We start from the raw sequence: 25,036 nt of genomic DNA on the forward strand, positions 1-25,036 counted from the left end.
ACCTGTACCCTTCGCTATTACCCCAAGGGTGGTGGAATACAGGCATCAAGACTTGGGGGGAAGGCCCTTCCCCAAATCTTTTCCCAAGTTTTGGGGACTTCGTAGTCCTAGAGAGAGGGGAGGGGGAACCTAATGAACTTCGCGCCAACATTGCGGTAGATTTCTTTAAATTGTAAAATTAAAAGACGTGAGACGCTCCTTGCCCATGAGTCAGCTGCAGCGAATCCAGTTAGAGCTACTTTTCCTGAAAGCCTTTCCGGGCGTCAGAGGGGAGCGAAGAAAGGAAGGGGGTGGAGGAAGGTGGAGGAAGTAATAGAGGAGCGAAGGGGCCGGAGTCCCCTTCCTGACAGTTTACGTCACGCAGTAGATCCTGGTCCCCAACACGTTCCGAGAGCTACTGGCCGGCGCGCTGCCGCCCGTCCGGCTCCGACACAAACACACGCACGTGCGCCCCGCCCCCCCGCGCGCACGCGCCCCGAGGCTCCGGCGGCGGGCACGCGCGCGGTGCTCGCTGCCCCCACGCCGCTCCCTGCGCTCGGATCGCGGCTCCTCCCGCTCCCCGCACCGCTCCGCGCCGGCCCTGCGGACCGGGAGGCGTTGGCCGTGGTCGGTGGGCTCCCGCGAGCACAGCGGCGCAGGCGGTGGGGCCGGGGAAGGGGCGCAGCGGAGCCCGGCGAGTCCGCGGGAGGCGATGTTGCTGCGCGCGGGCCCCTGCGTAAGGCGGACGCCGCGACAGGCCGGCCGGTAAGGCGCCGCCTGGGGAGGCCGCGACGGAGCGCCCGGACCCGCCATGGGCTGAGACACGTCCTCGCCGAGCAGGTGCAGTGCCAGCAGTCTGTGGGGGAGCCCGTCCCGACATGCCCGGGGACCCTCAACCCCGTTGGGGCGTCCCAACGCAGCCGGCCCCCTGTTGACCTTCCCTCAGCGCCTCCCAAAGGCCCTGCAGACCCCGCCTCCAAACCTGCCCAGGCAACCTCTGTGAAACCAACAATGTCTGACACCCCGGGCCTGTCCCTGTCGTGCACTCCTGTGACCCCGGCCCAGCAGCCCCTGGGTCCACTTCCTCCTCTGTTCCAGCATGAGCCCACTGCCTGCACAGTGCCCGATGTTGGCGCGCGGGGAGGAGGGGGGCGGTTTGAGGGGGTGAGTAGGAAGGTGAAGGGAAGTGGGAGAGCCAGTCCTTCCCTTTATTGGTCCTGGTACCCATAAACCCATCTTCTCTCTCTCAAGCCTGTAGTAACGTGACCCTTTTTTACCCCACCAGAACATGCCTGGGTGACCTTGCTCCCAGATCTTCCTGGTGGCCTTCCTCGCCCTCCCCAGTGACACTATGCACCCCCAGCGTGACCTGCGAGGCCTGTGGCTCCCGCTGCTGTCCTGGTTCCTGCTCCTCTGTGAGGCGGCCGGAGCTGGCCGGGCCCTGGTTAGCTGTCCTGCCGCCTGCCTGTGCGCCAGCAACATCCTCAGCTGCTCCAAGCAGCAGCTGCCCCACGTGCCCCACGCCTTGCCCAGCTACACGGCTCTGTTAGACCTCAGCCACAACAACCTGAGCCGCCTGCGGGCCGAGTGGACCCCCACGCGCCTGCCCCACCTGCACTCCCTGCTGCTGAGCCACAACCATCTGAACTTCATCTCCTTGGAGGCCTTTTCCCCAGTGCCCAACCTGAGATACCTGGACCTCTCCTCCAACCAGCTGCGGACACTGGACGAGTCCCTGTTCAGTGAGCTGCAGTTCCTGGAGGTGCTGCTGCTTTACAATAACCACATCATGGCCGTAGACCGCTCGGCCTTCGAGGATGTAGCCCAGCTGCAGAAACTCTACCTGAGCCAGAACCAGATCTCCCGCTTCCCTCTGGAACTGGTCAGGCTCCCCAAGCTGACGCTCCTGGACCTCTCCTCCAACAAGCTGAAGATGCTGCCGCTGTCCGACCTGCAGAAGCTGCCCGCATGGGTCAAGAATGGGCTGTACCTGCACAACAACCCCCTGCACTGCACCTGTGAGCTCTACCAGCTCTTCTCGCACTGGCAGCACCGGCAACTGAGCCCCGTCGTGGACTTCCAGGAGGACCTGCACTGCGTGAGCGCCAAGAAGCTACACAGCATCTTCAGTCTCAACTGCAGTGAGTACAAGGAGCATGCCTGGGTGGCCCACCTGGGTGACGCCGTGACCATACATTGTGACACCAGGCAGCAGGGCATGACGAAGGTGTGGCTGACACCCAGCAACGAACGGGTGCTGGATGCTGTGGCCAACAGCACAATGACGGTGTTTGAGAACGGCAGCCTGCATTTCAGGCGCGTGCAGGTCGAGGACGGGGGTGTGTACACCTGCTATGCCTCGGGGGAAGCTTTCAACGAGACCCTGTCGGTGGAGCTGAAGGTGTACAATTTCACCTCTTACGGACACCACGACACCCTCAACACGGCCTATACCACCCTCGTGGGCTGTATCCTCAGTGTGGTCCTGGTCCTCATATACCTGTACCTCACCCCCTGTCGCTGCTGGTGCCGGGGTGTCGAGAAGCCTTCCAGCCACCAAGGAGACAGCCTCAGCTCGTCCATGCTGAGCACCACACCCAACCACGATCCTATGGCCGGTGGGGACAAGGATGATGGTTTTGACCGGCGGGTGGCCTTCCTGGAACCTGCCGGACCTGGGCAGGGTCAAAATGGCAAGCTCAAGCCAGGCAACACCCTGCCTGTGCCTGAGGTGGCAGGCAAGGGCCAGCGGAGGATGTCGGATCCAGAGTCGGTCAGCTCGGTCTTCTCTGACACGCCCATTGTGGTGTGAGCAGGGTGGGTGGGTGGGGACGTTCTGCCCCAGGAGAGGTAATGCACCCCTGAAGGATTTGAGGGGATGGAAGAGAGGGCTGGCTGCCCCAGGGAGTGGGTTCCCCCTGACCTCAAGAGAATTGGTCACGGGCACAAGAGCAAGCGAGACCCCAGCCGGGGTGTGGCTGCCGTGAGTTTCAAACGGGCGCATCACTCCCCAGGCAGATACTACACCCCTGCCCGAAGCCCCTGTGCTGGTCTGCCAGCACACTGGAGGAGGGGCGCGTCCCAGCTGGGTGGGAGTGAGGAAGGGGTTGGGGGGAGGGCAGGTGCCCTAAACTTTTTCAAGATCATCCCTAGCTCCTTAGGAGAAAGTCATTTGGGGGGAAATCCCTTTTTTTCTATTCCGGCCTACCCCCAACACACACACCTGTGACGTTGGGCGGGTTCGGGGAGCTTCCACGGGGGGGCCCCCTTGGGTGAGGGGAAGCTGTAGTGTTTTCTCTGGCCGGGAGGTCACACTTCACAGTAAGGAAATCAGAAGCCTCTGGAAAAATGAGTCAGGAAAAGGCTGAGACCTCCAGCGGTAGCCCTCCCCCGGGCTGCTGCGAGACTTCCTGATGCCTCGTGCTCCCCGGGCAGCCGTGTGAGGTGGTGTCGGTGCCCTGTCCTGGGACCAGAGGCACAGAGGGGCCCTCAGCACAGGCATGGCATGAAACCCGTGGATGGGGGTGAACTGCACACTGGCTCATTTCCTGGGTGGGGAGACTGGGTTAGCATTTGTTGCCAGCACCTGTGTGTCAGGCCGGGGTGGGGGCCGCTTCACACGAGCACAAGGAGCATGCATCAGCCTCTCTTAGGTAGCACCCTGCAGGCCCCACCTGACTCTCGGGGTTCGCCATCTCTTCCGCCTCCTTGTCAAGTTTGGGTGGGGTCCTGAGCTCTCCCCAACTGCTGCCCCGGCCAGGCTAGATGAGGAGGCCTGGGGACGCAGAGGCAGGTGTCTCCTCTGTGCCGGCAAAGCTGCCTTGCTCCTCGAGGAGGTCTCGCCCATGCTGCTAAGCTGAAGCATGGGCACTGTCACCTGAGGGGTCGGAACTGCGTGGTCTCTGCGCAGTGCAGCAGTTTGGAGTGTGGCTTTGAGTTCTGTGTCTCCAGGCAGTCTCGTAACAGGGATAGGCAGTGGCGCTGAACCTTCAGAAGGGCAGGTCTGACACCCGCAGCGCTGTCAGCCAGAGGTCTGTGCCAGAGGAACTTCCGAACAGGCAGATACCCCGCCCCACCCAGGGTTACAGAGCACTTAGGGCCCAGAGGCGGCCGCCCCCTGGGACCTCTCCCTCTGACTGGGGGTGTAAGCTCTGGACGGCTGCTCTGAGCTTCATCAAGGGCACAGTCAAGGCAGAGGGGGAAGATTCTTGGATGTGGGTCGTTTTCGCTCTGTCCCCTTCGCCCACCAGGCTCCCTGTCCAGTGGGAGTTCACCAGACCCGGTGTTCCAACCTGCTCCTTAGGTTCCAACAGGTGTCATTTCCCTGCGGGTGACAAGAGCGGCCACTAGGAGGGCCTGACTCCACGGAGAAGGGGACTGGAGCTCAACATCTTCCCCCGCCCACTCCTGGAGGTCAAGGCTGCTGCCCATCCTTTCTCAGTACCCGGTTTTGTCTAGAGGTGCAGCATTTCCCTCAGGTACCTGCATGCTCATAGGTGTGCACGCTTCTAGGTATGCATGCACTCGGCACCCTGGCCCCGCCAGGACGGTGACCCCTCAGTCCCCACTGAGGTGCATTTCAGAAGGTCTCCATCCGTGTGCACGATGTGATGCACACATTCTCTTGCCCTGTAGGAGACAGTGATCATGCCAGGCACCCCAAATAAACTCTTGTCCTTTGAATTCATTCTGAGATCTCTGAAGCTTCACCCACGTCTCCACGGCTCACCCGGGTTCTATGCAAGGCCTGGAGCTGGGAGAACCACATGTTGAAGACCTCAGGAGATGGGGTGACGAGGAGCTAGCCAGTTCTTCAGGCCCTCGGAAGCCTTCCTTGGGTTAAAGACAGTAGACAGGACGTAAAAGTGCAGCTTGGTCAAGGGAGGAGCTGGAGGGGCACCAAGTAGCTGTCAGTGGCTCTTCCTGTGTGAACTGCCCAGTAAGACAGGGGCAGGAGGGAGAAGTCATCTGGTTAAGTTCCAAAGGCCAGTGGGGGGGAACGGGGACTCCCTGCTCACTTCACAGGGAGCCTGGGAACATCTCACCTCTGTGCCAGAGTGTCCCCTTGAGGAGCCGTCCAGGACTGAAAGTTGGAGTGTCAAATGGAGCCGGCCGGGGCAGCCCAGCTGAGGCCTAAGGATAAGGAGGGCCCTTTTCTCCTTTTCATACCCAAGTTGGGGAATAAGAAAAGGCCCCGAGGCTGTCAGTCCCTTTATTCTGTCCACTAGCGTGACCCCAGCTTGAGGCACTGGTTGGTGTGCCCTGATGCCTGCCAACCCCCATGACAGACTGAATGAATCGGCCCGTCTTCCATGGTTTCAGTCGATAGAACACAAAGGTCATTTTCTCCTTGGGGACCAAGTACTCAGCACAGGGAAGCTCCCTCGAACCCGGTGTGGCTTTAAGAATGGGCTGAGCAATCCCCCCCACCACTCCTCCTGCCCACACCCATGAACCATACATGTCTCCCAGGAAGCAGGTGTCCCTGGAGACAATACGACGGGGCTCAATGGTCTACGTGATTGTGGCCTTTTCCTCTGCCTGTGTTTATGGGGCTCCTAGGAAGGGAACAGGAAAAGGTACACCCTGGCTTGGGGAGGGCAAAGCCAACTGGCCCGTTTTCCTCTGTATTTCCTCGTAGCCCATGCCCGGGGCCCATCCCTCCCCTGTGCTGGCAAACCTTGGAGCCTCTGGGCTCTGGAAACTAGACAACCACCATTAAACCTGGCTTGAGTCTCTTGTTCTGGTGCAGCGTGGCTGGTTTATTTCTCTTTCCAGCCTGTGGGCGGGGCTCACTGCACCGCGGAGGGTGCAGCCTGTGGAGGGAGAGAATCTTTAAATGCTGCTATAAAGGCATCCAAACACCCACATCCAGGCATGTAGACAGGCCAGGGGTCAGCAAACGTTTTCTGGAAGGAGCCGGATAGTATGTTGGGCTCTGCAGGCCACCATCTCTGTGACAACCCCTCAGCTGTGCCCAATGCAGCAGGAAGTCACCACGGGAGCTCAGTGAAGGAGGGTGGCTCCAGTCCAGACTTTATTTATGGACACTGAGATCTGGAGTTCATATAATTTTAACATGTCTTTTGAGTTGCCTCAACCAGCTGAAGTGTAAAAACTCTTACTGGCTCACAGACCACACCAAACCAGGCAGCAGCTGGCTGGGGCCAGCAGACCAGCGTTCAGAGGGGTCCTCGGAGGAGGTGCCAGCGGTGCCTCAGCAGGAGGAGAGTTTAGCAATTCCACGATGCAGGCGAGAAAGAGCCTGCAAACAACGAAGGCTGCCCGCGCCCCTGGGGAGGAGGCCCACCTCCCCGCCGAGCTCGTTAAGAGTCTAGAACAAGCCTAGGAAGGGTACTATGGGAAAATGCTTGGGCTGGGCTCAAGGAAATGGTGGCAAGCATCCCCCTTCCACAACATTTTATTACCGGTATACTTTCACGTCGTGAATGGCGACCGTCTTAGCTGTCCAAGTCCAAGTCTGTTCACCTGACGGGCAGGTTAATAATCCCTGACGGTTAACGTGCACTCGGCTTGGGGTGGCACAGAACAGAGAAGCGCCTTCCCCACTCTGTTGGTGCAGAAATTGGACTGGATTCTACTGACCTCTGAACATGCAAATTCTTTGGCATCTCTCTTGCTGCTTCGGGCAGGAGACTGTCATGGTAGACTCCATAAGGGAAGGGGAAATGGTGTAAGGAAAAAAAGAAAATTTCCTACATTTGAATAATGACCTAATTTCTCCCACTGACAAAGTCTGACCGGAGGGCAGTGCTCCTCTGTGTGGGACGAGGGGTGGAGACACCGCCCTGCCACACCGGGCACATGGACCTGAGCAGTCCACGCAAGGACCAATGTTGGTGCTAACCGCCCCTGCCCACCCTGCCCTGGAATGCATGTATAAGTAATATAAGTATTTTTCCTCTTCTCAGAGCAGTCTTTCTATGGCTGAGTTTCATCAAGAGGATGAAGCTGGTAGAGCACAGGTCTGGGGCAGACGATGGGGGTCCCCCCCTCTCTCCTGGCCTGTGCCGAGCCCTGTCTCTGAGCCTACAAAGTTGTGACACCGCCTTCTCCGTCATCCTAAGGAGGTCCCCGGCTGCATGTCCTCCCTCCTCCCCAACCACTAGCTTCTGGCCAAGAAGCACGGCTCCGCCCGCCATGTCTCCTAGCGCTTTCCCTAGCTCCTCTGGGGTGGCGGCACCTCAGGGGAGTGGGCGAGGCCAACGTGAGAGGCTCACCTCCCTCCCTTGTGATCTCTCAGCTCCTTCCCTCGCTGCAATTGTACTTCTCACTCAGCTCACCCAGTCTCCCAGGAGACCGTGGGTGAAGCCTCACTGTCCCCGCCCACGCTGCAGAAAGGGCTCTGGCCAGTGCAGGGGGACAGTGGGCTTTTCGGCCTGGCTGCCGTGAGCATGCCGGGCACTCCCTCTCCTGGGGACTGAGAGCAGCAGACAGACACAGCCACCACGTCCAGCCCCTTCCATCAGGCTGGTTCACAGCCGGTGGGAAATATCAGTGATGAAGACCCTTAGACCCGCCCTGGGGCCTTCCGGTCTATATCCAGTTTCCATCCCAGAATCAGAGGACATGGACCCAGGGTCGCAGAGCCCTGCAGGGACACTTCCAGGTGCACTGCAGTGGTGGCCTAGGGAAGGTCAGAGTCAGTGAGCCCAGAGTGGGCAGGTGCGTGGCACATGCTCGTGCGTGGGGGTGCACAGACACGCAGGCAGGTCGGGGGCGGGGGGCGTGATCTCTGGACCACCCTTTGTGCTGCTTTTCTCTGACTTGCCTCCACTCCCTCACTGGCTGGGGCTGGTTTGTGCTGCAGGTCAGGTCAGAGCAGAAAGGCCTCGCCTGGCCCGGGGGAGGAGGGGGCCGAGCTTAGGAAGCACTGTGACAAACCCGGGAGTCTGCTTCAGAGAGGGGTCCCGGGACCCCTCACGTACTCAGTGAGACAGAGCTGAATCCTCTGGTACCAGAGAACAGCCCGAAGTGCTACTTAATCTGCTTTCAACGGAGGTTTGAAAAATCACCTGGGAAGTTCTGAGAACCGCAGATGGATTGAACATTGCAACTCTTACCCCCAGCGCAGCCGTGACTGGCCGCGCCTCTGGGTGGCTGGGCAGCAGAAGGTCGTCTTATGGAGGTGAATGTTTGGCCACTTTGGTCCACCCCCAAGGCGGCCCAGGGGCCCTGTCCTGCCCGTCAGCTGGGCCGGGGAGGCCCTACTGCTGCTCAGCTCCTAGGTCCTGGGGCAGAGAAAGCAACTCAGACAAAAAAGCGAGCCCAGAGGCCTGTGTGCGGTGGTCATTCCTGCCTCTGTGTCCACTCCAGGCAGGCTGTTGGCTGCTCTCAGACCCAGGGAATGGAAAGTATCCTTCCCCTAATTTAAACTTTAAACAGAACTGCTTTCTGGGGTGAGGTGTGTGTGTTTTGATTCCAAAGAAGTGCTTTGAAGAGGAGGGGACTGTGACCCTTCTGAAGAGTCTGAAACAAGGAAGAGAAACCTGGGCACAGCTGGGCCACACTTCACAGTGTGTCTCCCGTGCCTGGCCTGAGGGCCTGAGGCAGGCAGCACTCCGCCTGGCCTGGGGTGGGAGGGTAGGTGGGTGGTGGCACTGTGTCCATTACTCTTGCTCCTGCTCCCACCCTGGCTTGTCTGCTCCGCTTCCCCTCAGAAGAGCCAAAGTAGGCAGAAGAGAGACCAGCCAGTCCCAGGAACTCCAGGCTGGACCTAGGGGACAGCCAACTCCCAGGTCTGCCATCAGCGCCATGACTTGGCCACAGCAGGTGGGTGGTACTTCGGGCGCACTTCTGAGAGCCACTGGCCGGGTGGCATTCTTGGCAGGAGTGGAGAGAGCTGGCCTCTCGTGGAGAAGGAAGAGGTGTCCGTGTTCTCTGATGACAGCCAGCATCACAGCCCCTCCGAGACCTGGCCCCTGAGTATCATTACCAGGCACGGCTTTCACCTTCCCTTAGAGAAGCAGAGCCCGAGGCAGGCAGAAGGAGGGCGGAAGGAAGAAGGACCAGGACACAGAAAGGCCACCTGTTTGCATGTGTTTAATGCTCTGAGCTTCCCAGTGTAGCAGGAGCTCCCGTGCATTCCCCTCACCCTCACAGCCTCCCTGGGAGGTGGGTCTCCAGGTGAGTGATTAGCTCAGGGCCACACTGTGTTGGGACTGAACCCCGACACAAGGTTTGCCTGTTCCTGGGTCAGACTCCCAAAGCCTGCGGGGGGCCACCAGAAAGGCCGAGATCAGGACAGGGGTCAGGACCAGGACAGGGTGTCCTCTGGAGGTCAGGTAGTCAGAAGGAAGGGCAGGAGGACTAGAGGGTCAGGGTCAACGGCCGACACTGCCACTAACTGCCAGTGTCAGCGGGGCGCACACTGAGCTCCTTACACTTGACCTTCATGAGGTGAAAATGCCTTGGTGGCTCATGAGAGGGCTCTGGGGGCCGACTCCCTAAGGAGGAAGCTTCAAGCCAGGGCTGGGAGGCAAGCCCCCTGACCCTTCCTGCCTCCCACAGTGCCCCTCATTGGGTCACACTCTGCAGCCCGGGAAGGGGAAGGTGCGGGCTGGCTGACTCAGCCTGCCAGTGCTCGGAGGTCTGCAGCTGAACCGGCCAGCTCTGCTCAGCTAATGATTATTATTAACTCTGAACAGACCTTGGCACGGCAGCCAGCTGGCTCCGGGAGGATGCCTGGATCGCCCACAGTGAGGTTTAAAAACAAGACCCAGGGCAGGCACGCACGGGGGTGGCAGGGTGGGGACCATGAGAAAGGAGGGACAGGCCAGTGTCAGGGAGTGGGGCAGGGTAGTCCACACTACCAGAGGGTGGGAAGAGAGGAAGCCCAGGCTGGTGAGATGTTCCAGCCTACGCCTGACGTACTACGAGCCCAGAGGGTGAGGATGGAAGACTTCCCCAGACTCAGAGCTCCTGCCATTCAACAGCCTCCCGGCCGCCCCCCCCCCCCCCCGGGGCTCAAGGGAAGCGGCGGAGGTTCTGGAAAAGATGGGGGCTGGGGGCATCTGAACCCAGAATGGTAATCCTATTACCATCTGTATCTGGATACAAAAACCTTCTCTATTTCTCATGTCCTCAAGGTTGAGTTTGAATATAATCATATTTGGAAGCAGGACTTAGCCTGATATGCAAATTTGTGCAAATGACATGCTTTTTTTTTTTAATTTGAGCACCCTGTCTTTTTTTTAAAAAAGGCAAAACAGGCTGACTACTAGCAGCTTTCCTTAGTCAAGGGACAAGGGCAAAGGGCAGCCATTTGCTTCTCTCCCAAGGCCTCCGCCTCATCCCTGAGGCGCCCAGATGGGGAGGTGCAGGAGGTGGGGGGAGACAGCAAGGGGAGGAGGCCGTGCAGCCGGCAGCCACCACATCCCAGCTGGAGGATGAGGGCCCTGGCGGGGGAGGGCTAATGGCGGTCCAGCTGCTGCCCTGGGACGTGAGGGCAGGTGGTGAAGGCGGGAGAAAGGCAGAGAGGAGGGGAGGGAAGTCCCCCCACAATCTGGCCTGCAAGGAAGAAGGGCTCCTCCTGTTGACCTGCTCCCTATACTGCAGTCAGACGGTCTACACAGGCCGCCTGTGCTCCCCTCTGCCCTCCAGGCCTCCCGATCGGAGATGGGACAGCTGGGCCCCTTCCTCCTGCAGAATGTAAATGACTTCCCCCTTTCTCCCAGGGCTTGGAATAGACATCAGCTGGCACAGCCCACGCAAACTGCTGGCTGTCAGCCCGCCTGCCCGCCACCCACCAGCCCCCCAACCACCTGGGAGGAGGCAATACCTCAGGCGGTGGAGGCTCTCAGAGCCGGCAGGAGCGTTACCCCCGCCCTCTCTGGGCTGCAGACTGCAGACGGGGTAAGGCTTCCCACACCCGCTGTGCCTGGTGGAGAGGACATGGGGTCCCTGATCAAAGTGCCCCCCAGATGAGACTGTTCCATCAGCCCCAGAAACCCTCTCCCCTAAGTTCAGACCACATTGGTAGTTTGCAGGGGGTGGGGGGAGGAGTACAATAAAAGAGCTAATCACTACCTGCAGAGCAGGGCCCCCTTCCCTCACTCAGGGTCAAAGAGCTCCTGGGAGATGCCACCTGACCCGGGAGGAGCCCAGTCAGTCCACTCAGGGGACACCTCTGCCCTTGTAGGGTCCCCTGCCTGTACTGTGGAATCCTACCAACATCTTGCCTCTGAGCCACCCAGAGAGGATGTATGGAATGTTCCAAGGACCTGGACATCCAAAATGCTGCGACTTAGGACCTCCTCCCGCTGGTCCTGGCACCCGGAGCCCCAGCCTCCCAGAGGCCCGTGAGTTGCCACCACCTGCCTCAACACCAGCTCCCCTGTCCGGCCACCTTCGGTCCTTGCCGTGGCCTATGGAGGTCCCCAGCTGAGCCAGAGCAGTGCACCTGCCTGGCGTCCGGCCCTCGGCCTTCTGGGGAGCTGCTTTTGGTTTGGAACAAGGAAAGGTTTCTGCAGGGAAGACGGCCCAGGCCCCGGCAGCCAGCTGGCACCAAACTCAGCCCCCCTGCTGGGCTGAAGCTTGGCAAACCGAGAGGAAAGCTTAGGTAACAAGGGGGATCTTCCCCAGATCAGAAGAGCCCTGCCACCTCCTGGGCTCTTCTTCTGTCCTGAAAGCTCTGGGACAGCCCCACAGCTGTGAGCTAAGGCAAGAACCGGAGCCCAGGAAGGCAAAACACGCGCTGTCCAGGACTTGTTTTGCCACTCAGTGTGGATGTCGGGGGAACCGAGGTGGGCAGAGGAAGATCTCAGTCGGGCCAGGCAGCCCAGCCAGGAGCCAGAGCCCTGGGGTGAGCCAGCGCCCCTTCTGCTCGCCCAAAGCTTTAAAGTGATTTCAGTGCCTTTACTGTCTCAGAGTTCAGGGACCCTCACCCGGGCCCCTTCCCTTACTGTTCTCCTCAGTGTGGGAGTTCTCCCAACTGTTCTCCTCAGTTCTCCCAACAGGCCAGAGCCTTACTTTCACAGGCTATGAAAGTAAGAGTGACTCCCGAGCCTTCTGAGTGGCCCAGCCCGTGGTCCAGAGCCGGTGGGGTGTGCTGTGACATCAGCGGACACTCGGACTGTTGGAGCTCATTGGGAAACACTCATCACACAGATGAAAAGACTGAGGTCCTGAGACACGTGACCTGCCTAAGGTCGCACAACAGAGCCTACGAGGACCAAAACCCGTAACCAAGACCCAGGGGCGCTGTCTGCTACCCCATACTGCTTTCTCAAAAGTCACCCAAAGTGCCACAGCTGCCATTCATAAGTGACATGAACCCACTCCCCATCAGGCAGGCAACCAAGAAACGACCACACCACCACCATCACCACCAGCACCCAACCTTCCTGTGCCTCGTCAGCATGGAGGCTCGGGGATCAAGCTCCCGCCCGCACTCAGTACGTTTCCCCATTTCGGGCCATTGAGTCATCCGACGACAGTGTAGTTCCGCACCCCCTCAGCCCAGCGAAGCATAAACCCCTACCACTTAGGAAGTGGAGCCTTGAAGGTCACCAAAGGAACCATGATGTCCAAGGCAGGTGCACCATCTAGACTCAGAGTTCGAAGGGACTCACATCTCCATTTTCTTCCTCGGCAGGTAGGAGCTGGAGATCTGGTGCATGATCACCAGCGCTGGGTAGAGGGGCAGGGCCAGGCACAGATACCAGGACCCACCTTTAATCTGGGCCTGGAACCACACTGAGTACATGCCCAGGAGCACTGTCACCGTAGCCATCAGGTAGACCACCAGTCCACAGGTCAGATGGTAAAGCTTGAGGCGAGCCACCCTTGAGACTCCAGCTGCTCGGGGAAAAAGGAGGCAGAGCCCGTACAGTGCCTGGGCCCCTGTGGCCAGCAGTGTCAGAACCCCTACCCAGCTGTGCCAGGACACCAGGTGGGGCAGCTCACTGCGGACCTTGCTGGCGATGATGAAGCCCAGGCCCAGGATGGCACAGAGGATGGCTAGGGTCTGTCCCACCCAGTGGAGTCCGATTCGGGCCTTTCGGGAGCAGAAGAAGAACAGGGAGTGCTCGGGCGAGAAGAGCAGGATGGCCTCGGCCATGCACAAGCAGAACTGTGAACACAGGAGAGGGCCAGTGAGCTTGGAGCCCGCCTGGGAGGGCTGAGGAGGAGGAGGAGGAGGTACCCTCAGTCATCCTCACAACACGGAGGACAAAGGGCAGGGGCTAAAGAACTCCCACCAGGACCTCCTGCATCACGGGTCCACGTTGCTGGGCAGATGGGAATTGACACTTGAGGGAAAGTCTCTGTCACTCCAGCTGAGGCTCTCTGTCACATCCAAGTCTGTGCACCCCTCCCCCCAGCCCAGATGAGGACTCCCATTTTTCTGGCCAATGACAACAGCAAATGTTGAAAGCTTCCTCCTGAACTTTGAGGGAGGATCGACTGGACACCACCCCTTTCACTTCCTCCATTCAGGCCCCAGTGGAGAAAAATGGCCCATGCCCTCCCACCCCCACCAACTACCTGACACGGCCCAGCCCTCCCTGTTTCTCAATCTCAAAGGTTGTTGGGAAAGTTGGAGCCCTGCCTACCTCCCCCACTTCTATGAGCCTTAGCAAGGCTGATCCCTCTGAAGACTGGATGCTTCCCTAGGGACATAGCCAAACAAATCAGCTCATAAAGAAGCCCAAACTCACCGCCAAGGCCATGAATACAGGGTGCCAGGAGAAAAGACCTAAGGATCAAAGAGAACAGACTGACGGCCTGGGCGCCATTGTTTCTGCCCCTGAAGCTGGCTGGAGCCCAAATAATCTAGCTACAAGGGGGCAGGTCAGTGTACTATCCCCGGGCCTAATCAGGAATCAGGATTTCAGGGCAAAGGGGAGCAGCCAAGGGGTTCCATGGTGAGCGACCATGAGGACAAACCTACACCAACTCAGCCTGAGTTCGCCACTGGGCACCGCGCAGCTGTTAGCCCAGGCCCAGACTGGACCTCCGCCTCCCTCCCTGTATCCTCCACGAGGGGCTCTGCTCAGGGCGAACTAGTGAGTTTGGTCGTCTGCCGCGCCTCCTCAGCACCCAGAGCCCCGCCCCACCACACCCTTACTACCCTTCATCCGTCTGTCACTCCCCTACAAGGGCCCCCACTCCAAGTCTCCCGGTGCTCCCACGCGCTGCCCCACCAGCACCTTGGCTCCGCCCCCTTCCCTGGCCCCGCCCTGCCTTGCACACTCACTGGTTCCCGGCCGGGACAGCAAAGTCAGAAAGATGGTGAAGCCCAAAGCTACCAGGTGCGCCAAGATAACACTGCCTCTCCGCAGCCAGCGGGTCAGTCTCGGCTCCCTCGCTGGAGCGGGAACCAGACCTACCTCCAGGGTCTGCATGGCCTGATCAGGCCGGTGCACACGCCCGGCTGCCGGAGCGCGTCTTCCGGGTTTGCGATCGCCCAGGAGCCGCCGCTACGGGACAGGCTCCGCCCCCAGACGCCCTGCGGTGCGGCAGCTGTGCCCACAGCGCCCTCTGGGGGTTGGGGGGGGCGGGTTGCCCGAGAGAGCACCCGAGGACTTGGGGCACTGGACAGCTCCTGGCCCATTGTGTTTCCTAAGCCAACCTCACAGTATCTTTGTCTACAAGGGTTTATGTGTCATGCAGCCTGCAGAAATCACATTTATGGCAATTGATTTCACCCAAACCCCAAGTCACAAACTGGCTACACTGAAACAAGGATCTGGAACCCGTGTTTTCATGGGATACTGGATTTCCCTGGCTGCCCATTCTTTCTTACCATCCCTTTACAAGGGAAGAAGACTCCTTGACTTAAAGCAAGGAGGCAAAAAGGCAAGGACAAGGGGAAAAACAGTGCGGCGACCGAGTTAGGTTTGAAAGCCAACAGTCTGATACTCTTTCTGCACAGTTGTCCCCAGTGCGATAAACGAAGAACAAGGGCACTCCCGGCCCCTGCTGACTCCACACCATCTGCTCAGCCCTGGGGAGCCAGGTGATTGATCCTAAGGGACCAGGGCCTCAACCCCCAGGGAGCTCTGCAAGTGATCAGACCCTTCCTGACTCCAAAAAAGGTGTGGTTCAGCTCAAGGAAGCCCAGCAAGGAGAGGCTATACCCCTTTCCTTCAGGGCAAACCCACAGGCCAGGGAGGGAGAGACCAAAACAGGCAGGGGCGTTCTGAAAACAGGTACCAACACAACTCAATTCCCTGCAGTGGTGGTGAAGCGGCAGTGGAAGAATTGAAGCAAAAACTCAGAGATGTGACAGACCCAGGGTTGCTGAGAGACCATAAAAGGGCCACAGTCTGACTGCCACAGTCCCTCTTGGCAAATATCCAAGGACAGAGCCAGAGGCGAGGCTCCCTCCCGGTGAAGCTCCCTTCCCACGGGGACTAGAGTCTGCTCTGGAGTCGAGATTCTGGGGAAGCACTGCTCACTGACAGTCATGCCTCATCACCCTGTCTGGAAAGACGACTCTCCAGTTATACAAATCCCAGCCATTTCCAGTGTTTCAAGGGACAAGGAAAGGGATCTGGAATTGGGCTACCATCTCCATCTCCTGGGGTACAGTTGGGGACAGTAAGGACACTCATTTTGTTACATGTTTTTGCTTCCTTCCTTTTCTATGTTTCTGTTTTTACATTTCCTTAGCAGCAACAGAACAGGGAGACAGTCTTGAGGTATTTTAAAGACTTTTTTCTTAAAAAAAATAATATAAAGTTATAAAAAGCGGCAGCAGCCTGGGGGCCTGGATCTGGAGGGGAGGAGGTGCTGGCGGCTCCATCGAAGTGGGCAGGCACTTTCTCGTTAATGGGCTTTTGACTGCAGGAAGACAAGAGGCAAGAGACAGGGTCAGGCTGGGGGGCCAGTCCACCTCCCTAGCAAACTCTGTGGACCCCAAGAGCTGAGGCTTCATTTCGTCCTGCTGGCCTAGTGAGCAAAGCTGGGCAAGGGGGCAGACGAAAGCCGACCTCGCAGGGGCGGCCTAGCAAGCACTCACGCACACGCATATGCACACTCAGGCCCTGGGGCAGCGGTCACACCCACTGCTCTCATATGGGTGCCAGAGGTGCAGGTAGGCCTCTGTCCCATGCCTAGCCCAGTGGTGCATCCCCCCTGCCTGCCCCCCCATAACAGCCTCCGGGCTATGATCCCATGGACAGCTCCTAGCCTACTGCTCCAGGCCACCATCAACAGAGGCCCCCAAATCTGGCTGCTGGCTTTACCAAATACCCTGGAGAACTTGCCCGACACCCAAACACCTAGAAGTGGGGACCTGTGCAAGGTGGGCATGCACGCATTTGTGCTCTTTGAGTTGGGTCCCTGCCCTTCCATGCCCTGATGCCCTGATGCCTAGCTGCACAGCATGCTAGGCCACAGTCCAGGGACCCGAGCTCAGCGCCACAGCCCAAACCTTTCTTCTCAGAGTTCATGGAGTCCAACTTCCTTTCCTTCAGGGGACAGAGGTAGCTCCAGTTCCTGGAGTAAGGGCCACAATCAATTCAGAAAGAGGCCCTTTGATTAAAGGCAGTGGGGGGTGGGGAGGACAGCAGAGGCAATATCTCCTCTGCCCAAGGGAAAGGGCTGGAGAGAGCAGAAGGCCCTTCAAGCAAAAGTCTGTGTCACCTTGCGAAGAGCTGAACCCCTCTCCCTAAAGATGGCCCAGGAACTCTCTCAGCCTCCCCTCTCTGTACAAACATTGACCCAGCACCCTGTCTGTCACGCAGAATGCACTCTACCCTCCGCCGTCCTGACCCTTCCCTGCCCACGCTCTTTGGGGAGCTGGGCGGGTACCTTCAGTGTAGAACACTTCTCCTCAAAGGCCAGGGCTGGACCCGGCTTCTTGCGGCGCACGGAGGAGGCCCCATCAGCAGGGGGGCCAGCCGGGCAGTGCTTGGCCTTCACTGGCCGGCAGTAAGTGGCCAGGTTTTTCCGCTTCTTGGCCACCTCCTCCTCAGAGAAGCAGTTGGTCGGCAGGGCCTTGGCTGGGTGGCCAGCCACTCCCCGGCTATCTAGCTGAGAAGCCTTGACTGCAGTGGAAGGCTGATGAGGAGAGCCCCGACAGTCCAGGGGCCCTGCCCGTTTCACTCGAGGCCCCACCGTCCCATTAAGCCCCATGCTCAGGGCTGTTTTCGTCTTGGCCGAGAGGCCCCGGCAGCTAGAGGGTTTGCCTTTTCCAGTGGGCTCCAGGATGCAGGTCCGTTTGAAACTAGTGGGACCAGGGGATAACTTCCGCTTGCGGGATGGGGCCTCCACTTCAGCCCCAGCCTTGCCTTTGGCTGACTTGCTGGCCTTCGAAGGCGGGAGCTTGCTGAAGGATGGGGAGGGCGTGTTGGCAGGCAGCGGAGAGGTGATGGCCTGGCTCCCGCCCATACACTCTGCCTGGCTGCAGGCGGCTGCCACGCTGGGGGAGCCTGCAGGGTAGCTGGGAACAAGGCTGTCCTTGGTGGGAGGCATGGAAGCTGGACAGGCAGGTCTGGGGGGTGGGCCTGGAAGGCGGGGGCAGCTGCCGGTAGAGGAAGGGCTCAGGGGAGCGGAGAGCGATGAGCTAGCAAGGTGGGACGGAGGCTCAGCAGCCGGTGGGATCTTCCTGCAGCAAAAAGAGGGCGTCACTGTCATGTCAAACAAACAAGAGGGCCTCTCCACCAACGCCCACACCAGTGTCTCTGCCCCACCTAGAAACGGCCCAGAGCCCTGGCAGTGCTGCCATCTGCTGGGAGACACTGGAAGTGAGCGTTAGGAAAAAGGTACAGGGAGAGATAGGCAGGAATGAGCTAGCATAGAGACCCATTTAGTAACCTCCTTTTAAATGTTCAGACATCCCCTTCCGCTAGTTACCCCAAAGGTACTGGAAGTGATGGATAAGAGTTGAGAGTCACTCCCAGACCACCATTCCTGCCCTGCCTTAGCCCGGCACCAGACTGCCAAATTTCCCCACCTCTTCCTTCTGGCCAGGGTCTTGCTGGCAAGCAGCCAAGCCACATCTATGGGTATGTGTGAAGAATTAGGGTTTCTGAGGCCCGAGTATGCCTGGGGCCTGGGGAGGGAAGCTCTGCGCCCGAGAGACTCACTTCCACATGTGTGAGCTGAGGTGCCTCTCCAGCATGGAGCTTAGCGCTGAGCAGAACCGGTCCAGCCGGCGGCTGAACACGTAGCACCCTGGACTCACCAGCCGGCTCCCGAAGGTGCAGAACTGGAGACAGAAGAGAGGTACACGGTTGGCAGGCCCGAGATACAGGGAGGGTACCCAAACGCAGGATCTGACCCCCAACATGGTGCAGAGGGAGGGCTGGGCCACTCCCCCACCCCGGCCCCCACCTCGCCAGGTCCTTACCGCCTGTGGCCTGGGGGGCCGGGATGCATAATGGCAGTCAGGGGGGAGGTGGAGGTCATCGGATGTCCCCTCCTCCTCACTCTCCTCGCTGGAGGCCTGGGCCCCACCCCGGGGCAGGGGGAAGGGGAACAGGCCTGGGTCCCCATCACCACCACAGGGGCCTGCATCATCCAACTCACTCTCAGAGGAGGCCCGGGACCTGAAAGGGCCAAAGGGGATGTGAGGGCAGTGTGACAGGAGTGGGCCGGGGTGGGGCTGTCCCTGCACTGCCAGGCTCAGAAAGCCAGCAGACGCCCCGCAGGGCCATCAGACAAAGAGGAAGGGAGGACAGGAAGGGAGGGAACAGCAGAGCTCACGGTGTGAGAACCAGAAAGACCAGGGGCCACAGCTCCCCGGGGACTCGCTCGGCAGCCCCTCCACTGCCCAGGCCCTGCCCCCTCGGCGGGCACTCTGGCCACATCTGCCTTTTCCTTCGGAGTTTAACTGCGCCCAACTCTGCCTCATCAAGCCTCTCAACCCCCTTCTGGCATCGCATATTCCCATGAGCCTGCCCGGGGGCTGAGCCCGCGTCTCGGGTCTGCCCCTTGAGTGACGGGCAGAGATGCGTGTGAGTCTCCTTCCTCAAGGCAGGCTGTCCCCGGGGTCCGGTGCAGCCTCTGCACACGAAGGGGCCAGTGAATGAATGAATACACAGTAGGACCACCTCGCCCAGGCCCCTGACCCTTTCAGCTGCCCAGGCCTGAGTTTTGGCCTGTTGGAAGCAGCTAGGAAAATGTCTTCATCCTGGGAGCTGGAACTGGCACACTACAGAGGCTGGGGCACCATGGTGTGCTTGGTTAGAAGCAGGGAGTCACCTACTTCCGCACCCAGTGGGGCCCCAGGTCTCCCCCCACTCTCTGGGTAGAGTGAATAGCATCCTGCAGTGCACTTCCTGGGCCCGTCTCCAGGGGTCCCTGATGGCAGGGGGCCAAGTGCCCCCAGGTGAGATGGGGCTAGACCCTGGACGTACCTGGGCAGTGCACAGTATGAGTAGGTCTGCTTGGCACGAGCAGAGAAGGTGCTGCTGCTGCTGGGAGTGGCGGCCACCGCCACCATGGGGGCCAAGGAGAGGGGCTCCTGGGAGGGGCGCTCGAGGGCTGGCTCCTTGCACCCTGGGCTCTTCTCCTTGGGGGACTCCCCTTTACGGGAGTTGGCCTTCAGCTCTGCCACGAGCACATCGAAGTCCTTAGCCCGGCCCTGGACCTCCCGGCGCTGGTGCACCGAGTGGATCTAGAACACAGCAGGATGGAGGGGTGGGGAGGGGGGTGTGAGCTGAGCAGGGGTGAGGGGCAGCGGTGTGCTCTGGCCTGGGCAAGCGGAGAGAGAGGGGGGTGTGAGTGTGTTTGTGGGTGGGTCTGCGTGTTTCCGCTTCACTCCCCCACAGGCCAGAACCCTCCTTTGGGATGCCGGGACCTGAAGTCATCCCCTGCCTGCGGCCCTCACCCGGGGCTCACTGTGGGCAGCCTCCCCTCCCCTGGTCTGGGCTTCACCCCATCCCTGGAGCTGGATGGTGGAGAACATCTCAGTTCCTCTCCCAGCCCAGGGCCCATGTCTGTGCTGTCCTCCCTGGCTGTGCGGTAGGAGAGGGGTTACCTTGCACGTCAGTAGGCGGGTGCAGATCTTTTTGGTCTCTGGATTTATCACCCCACACTGCCTGTTGAGGTCGCACTCTTTCCCTATGGAGGAAAGTGGTCCCAGTGAGCCCCCAAGCCATTTCCAGGGAAGGCAAGCTGGGCCTGAGGCAAAGCACCCGCCCCCTACCCTGCCCCCCAGTCTGAGGCTGCAGGCCCCCTGCCGGAGGACTGTCTCTGGGCGTCAGTGGCTCTTGCTAGGCACAAGAGCCATCCCTGTCCTCATTCCCAGCCCAGGCACTCCTTCTGGGGGCTCCAAGCCCAAAACAGGGTAACACACATCAAAACACAAAAGCAGTCCCAGGCACCCAGGATGCCAGGGAAACCAGCTGGGTGAGGGGGCTCGTGCCCCAGGCGTCGGTGGGAAAAGATGCAGGTCACCAGCCCAGGTGAGGAGGGCCGATTTCACCTGCTTGGGCACTGGCTCCCTCAGCCCTGATCAGGCTGACCTAGGCTTGAGTCCCCAAAGAGCAGGCAGGCCAAAAGTGTCCACGTCAAGGGTTGACCTGGGGCTCCTGTACCCTGGCAGCCAGTGACAGCCAGGCCCCCTCCTTCCTGCCAGAACGAGAGTCCCCACTCTACCTTCCTGACCCCCAAGACCACAACTACTCACGAGCCATCTTCCGGTGGGTTTTGGGGGGCAGCCTAGCCCCACCAGGCTCCTTTTCAGGGGGGCTGCCTTCAGCCCGGTGACTGGGACCCTCGCTGGGGGTTATCTTGATGTTCTCTCTGCCAGGAAGTTCTTTAGAAGGGGGCGCCATGGGGGGTTTTCCAGGGGAGTCCTTGGCGAGGCTGCCTGGCTGGCTGAGGAAAGCAGAGGGTGGGGCCACCCTGACTCCGTGTCCATCGGGCTTCGGGAGACTGGACATCTTCTCCAGATTCACCACAGGCACGAAAAGGCTACACATGGAGAGAGGGCGTGGACTGGGGGCAGGGAGGCGGGGCCTGGGGCCTGGGCTGTAGCCCAGGGCCATCTCCTTCCCAGCCCTGGAGCTTGGGTGGGCTCCAGCAGGAGTGCAGAAGGTGGGAAACGGGGGCCCCGTACTCCCTGGGGTGCACGGAAGGGGGCTGCAGAGGGAGCTGGCCCCTTGGCTGCCTCTACCTGTCAACCCCCCCTGGGCTGGGGTCAGGGCCTCTCCTCGGGAGGAGTCTCCAGCCTCTCCTTACCAGAGGTTGTCCTTCTGGGTCTTCTCAGGAGGTTGGTGGCCACGGCTCCGGGACCCCTGGCCCTTCTCCCTGGAGGAGGTTTTGGTGGAACCTGGGGCCCTACAAGCGGGGCCCTGCCCATTCACTACATGGCATTTCTGAGAGCTGGCAGGGGCTGGAGGTGGGGGTGGGGCCCGGGCGTAAAGCTTGCTGAGGGGCCCATGTCTTCTTTCTGTCACCAGGAGGTGGAGAGAGTAATCCAGGTGAGTGACAACTGCCTCCTTCCCAACCCGCTAACCCTGTGCACAGACTCACCACAGAGAATCTGGTGGAGATTTTAAATGTGGCTCCTTCCCCTCAGAATCTGAGCTTTCAAGACTAAAAATTCTAGGACCCAGCTTCCTACACCTCTTAGCTCCTCAACTCCACCAGAACTGCTGCAGGTTTGCTCACACAGTCACCCCAACCTGCCACAACCCTCCGAAACCACCCCCACCCCCCGACTTTCCTATCCCCAAGGCCTTCCTCCATTACACACGACCTCCCAGCCGGCCAAGCTCCGAGTTCTGCTGCCCCCGGCCCCCCTCCGTCTCCTCCCTTGGGCTCCCCTCACCGCAGTGCTTCTGGAAAGCTTGAGGCTTCACCACTTGGCTGCAGTGGTTACATACAACCAAGTAGAAGTCGTCATGGGCGGGGCAGTGCCCGAAGATGGACATGTCTGCAATGAAGAGGCCCTGATCACTGGGGCTGGGCACCCCAGGGTTCCCCTGGGGGACCGGCCAGCACTCCCACCCCACCACTGAGGAGACACTTCCCCTCCCCGTTGATGTGACAGGCTTTATGCTGGAGGCTCCCAGCCTCCAGAGTCCGACCTAACCAGTCCCTGAGAACGCGGGCTTTCAGGGGAGTGGGCATCAACTCCCTGTGATTAGGATCTTCTGCAACAGGTCGCAGCAGCCAGGAAAATGGGTGGACTCAGACCTATCTGAGTGAGGATTCCAGACCTGTCCCGTCAGGTGGCCACCTCCTGGATGTGGTGGCAGAGCAGAAGGGGTCCTGACTGCCCTAGGCCCCAGCCCTGGTGTGTACTGATGCTCACCTTCTTTAATGAGGGTCATGGCGTCCAACTTCTTCGTGCTTTTGTTAGTCTCCTCCAGCTCGGCCCCTGGAGGAGAGACACAGCTCAGGAGGAGCACCCCCTGTCCAGAAGACCCGTCTCCCACCCACCAGCGCCTGCAGCCCGCAGCCAGGCAGTAGGAAGCCCACGCTCCCCAATAAGCTCCTGATGCTCAGGACCACTCAGAGAGTGTTCAGTGGGTCCTTCTCCAGTGCCCTTTCTTCCTCCATCTTGCCTCTGGAAGGAGCTAATCTCATTAAGAGGGCTCCAGCCACCTTTCTTATAGACCCCTGATGCCAAGGTGAGGTTCAGGGTTCCACTGCCGGCTAGTTGAGTGATGGTAGGTAAACAGCTTTTCTGGCCTGCTTCCTCAGTCAAATGAGAAACAGTTCTTAACATATTTTACTATCCCACGGTCCCTTCTTGAGATTTCTCATATGGGTCCTTTTTGCTACTCCGTGGTATCCCAGATAGAAACTCCCAGGTCCCCATCCCCATGAACTCAATTTCGTTCCACCTGGGTTACCGCGGCATCGTCAAAGTTATGCCCAGCTTCTCAGGTCCCATATTGGTATGAGAGCCACAGAGCAGAGAAACTGAGGGTGTGGGGCCCTCTGGCATCTTCAAAGTCCCATTGGTCAGTGACACAAGCCCCTTCCCTCTTTACGGGGGTTCTGGGCCAGGGTTGCCCTTGTTCCTCCCAGTTTCTGGGTGCATGGCCGAAACATCGCAGCTGTGCAGAACTGCTCTTTCCCCACCCCCTACCTCACTCCCCTCCCCTGCCTCCTCTATACCCCTCCCTGTCTCTTGAAAAAAAAAATCAATTCTGAGTCACCAAACCCGCCTGATTCCATTTCCGGTTCTCAATGCACCCAGACCCTGACAATGGCCCCATCCTTGCCCACCAAGCATGGGGTGGCCTGGGCTCCCACTTAGGTCTGCTTCTGCTGCCCACTAACAGATTTGCCCCTTTCTAGGCTGAGAAGACTGTTGACAGTCTTATATAATCTCCAGACAAGAGGAGTGGTGGGTTAGGCATGCAAGAGATGAGGGGCAGCTCCCATCTCAAGTCAGTTAAAATGCAGTGATGGACAGAACCGAGCTGGGAGTCGGAAGTCTCAGAGGAGAACAAGTGTCATCAAGAGACCGCAGGGAGCCGTCCTCCTCCTCCACCTCTTCTTACTTGCAAACTTCTTCAGGGGCGTGATGCTTGCTGTCACCCCAAAGGCCACGACGAGGCCAGGTGCCCCCTGGGGCCCAGGAGACAAAGATCAGGAGAAGGGGGCTGTCAGCCTGATCACCAAAGGCACTCAGGGGCCTGGAGAAGGTGGGGTTCAGGGGAGAGAGCCAAGAGGCAGGGCAAGAGGCCCGGGAAAGGACGGTGGGTTGAGGTATGGATGATGGACAGAAGGAGGCAGGAAGGGAGGATGGATAGAGGGACAGACCGACGAACTAACGCGGAGGAGGCTGGGGGTCCAGTAGCACCGCAGCCAGCAGGCAAAAGCCGAAAAGGAGCAGAAGGTGTGGGGCAGAAGGCGAAGGAACAAGGGGGGCTGGGAGGAGGGCACAGAAGTGGGGTGCGTGGGAAACACGTGGAGAGGACTGTGGCGGATGGGGAAAGCCCGAGGCACGTTTAGGAGGGGCGGAAGCTGGAGGACAGCAAGCAAGGAGGAAGATAAAAGCAAGTACATGTGGGGACAGGTATTGGGCACCGGCAGAAGCAGAGGTGGGTAGGGTGGGCTGTGAGCGGTGAGCCGGCGCTAGGACCCGGAGGCGCGAAGGAGGGGAGCGGGCGGGCACTAGGACCCGGCGGGTCCTTTGTTTGGGGGGCCGGGGAGCCGGACGGCGGCTCCTGTCGGCAGCTCCCCTCTGCTAGAGGGGACCCGGAGTGGGGGAGGGGAGACAGTGATGGGGTCCTCGGACTCTAGGGGAGCTTCACTCACCATCGGCCGCGGGCAGGTCGGCCCGTTCCACCCACGAGCTCCAGCTCTGTCCCGCGAAGTCATCGAGACTCGGCAGCCGCCGCTCCAGAGCGGCCATTGCTGCCGCCGCGCGTTCACGCACCGCCATCACCGCCGCGGACGCGCGCCCGCCCCGGCGCCGCCGCCGCGCGGCCCCCCTCCCCCAGTCTCGCCGCGGGCACGCCTTGCCTCTCCCTCCCACCTTTCCAGCTCACTCTTTGCACAAGCGCAGCACAGGTCGCCTTTTCCTCACCCTCCCTCCCTCATAGCCTTCTGGGAAATGTAGTCTTGGAGAAGGTGCCGTTGCCTACCGATCTTAGGGGAGAGCCCCTCCGAAATGCACAATTGCGGGGGGAAAAAGAGACCAAGGCCCCAGAACTTCCTCTCCTAACCCTTGTGCACGCATTCTTTCTGCTCCCAGCCCACTCTCTCAAGTTCGGCGCAAAACGCCCCAGCCGCTCTGAATCGTGCCTCCGCCAACCGGCTGGCGCCCCTTGCAGGGCTGGCGGCTACGGAGCGACCTCGCTCCCCCGTAGATGGAATAGGGTAGGTGCAAGGAGGTGGGCGCGGTGAATCAGAAGGGCAAGAGGCGGGAGTCTGTAGGATGTATTGAAGGACACAGGGGTTGGAGTGGGGGAGGGTCCTCGGCTCCCGTGTTGTGCCTCCTCTGCGGGAACCCCACGCTGCCCTGATGAAGAGCAGAGGCTTGGAGTGGCGTTGTCCGTGTTTGGGAGGATCTAGCTGAGCTGACCGAGATCACCTGTCAGGATGATGACACAAGGCTATCTGCGAGCCAGGGCCAGCCCCGGAACCGGGTTTGCTGCATCTCTGCTGATCGTCTTTC

At 59.9% G+C, this 25,036-nt stretch overlaps 2 protein-coding genes across 10 annotated transcripts; one reads left to right on the forward strand and one right to left on the reverse strand.

The window, feature by feature from the left end:
- Positions 1-496: 496 nt before the first annotated feature.
- Positions 497-15,130, forward strand: AMIGO1 (adhesion molecule with Ig like domain 1). 2 transcript variants are annotated; one of them, XR_005067153.1, is made up of 4 exons: positions 497-819; positions 1,265-3,815; positions 8,913-8,925; positions 15,116-15,130. XR_005067153.1 is itself a non-coding variant. In XM_037050398.1 (2 exons), exon 2 carries the CDS (start codon positions 1,331-1,333, stop codon positions 2,789-2,791), a length of 1,461 nt encoding a protein of 486 aa, XP_036906293.1. In that variant the 5' UTR covers positions 497-819; positions 1,265-1,330; the 3' UTR covers positions 2,792-5,721. The 2 variants fall into 2 exon arrangements, 1 of the variants encoding a protein (XP_036906293.1); XM_037050398.1 differs by lacking the exons at positions 8,913-8,925; positions 15,116-15,130 and having other exon boundaries at positions 1,265-5,721.
- On the reverse strand, positions 10,117-24,317 carry LOC118990035 (cytochrome b561 domain-containing protein 1). Of its 8 annotated transcripts, none has more exons than XM_037050390.1 (12): positions 24,175-24,317; positions 22,214-22,279; positions 21,728-21,832; positions 21,136-21,346; positions 20,582-20,772; positions 19,931-20,013; positions 19,308-19,567; positions 18,299-18,497; positions 18,036-18,157; positions 16,759-17,554; positions 13,661-13,696; positions 10,117-13,003 (listed from the first exon to the last, which is right to left on the reverse strand). In XM_037050390.1, the coding sequence occupies exons 1-12, from the start codon at positions 24,299-24,301 to the stop codon at positions 12,569-12,571; spliced, it is 2,631 nt and encodes an 876-aa protein (XP_036906285.1). In that variant the 5' UTR covers positions 24,302-24,317; the 3' UTR covers positions 10,117-12,568. The 8 variants fall into 8 exon arrangements, with proteins under 8 accessions (XP_036906285.1, XP_036906284.1, XP_036906289.1 ...); XM_037050389.1 differs by having other exon boundaries at positions 20,582-20,868; XM_037050392.1 differs by having other exon boundaries at positions 12,865-13,072; positions 13,659-13,696; positions 20,582-20,868.
- Between the last annotated feature and the right edge of the window lie 719 nt (positions 24,318-25,036).

Source organism: Sturnira hondurensis, unplaced genomic scaffold (genome assembly GCF_014824575.4).
Source record: "Sturnira hondurensis isolate 20B ecotype Veracruz unplaced genomic scaffold, ASM1482457v3 Scaffold0006799, whole genome shotgun sequence".
Lineage (NCBI taxonomy): Eukaryota > Metazoa > Chordata > Mammalia > Chiroptera > Phyllostomidae > Sturnira > Sturnira hondurensis.

Excerpts from the sequence above, each read along its gene's own strand:
- AMIGO1 (XM_037050398.1), top strand. The coding sequence starts at position 1,331 with ATGCACCCCCAGCGTGACCTGCGAGGCCTGTGGCTCCCGCTGCTGTCC.
- LOC118990035 (XM_037050389.1), bottom strand. The coding sequence starts at position 24,301 with ATGGCGGTGCGTGAACGCGCGGCGGCAGCAATGGCCGCTCTGGAGCGG. Across the intron at positions 21,833-22,213 it reads CATGACCCTCATTAAAGAAG|ACATGTCCATCTTCGGGCAC; the intron begins GTGAGCATCAGT and ends TCTTCATTGCAG. Across the intron at positions 21,347-21,727 it reads AGCTTTCCAGAAGCACTGCG|AAAGAAGACATGGGCCCCTC; the intron begins GTGAGGGGAGCC and ends TCCTGGTGACAG.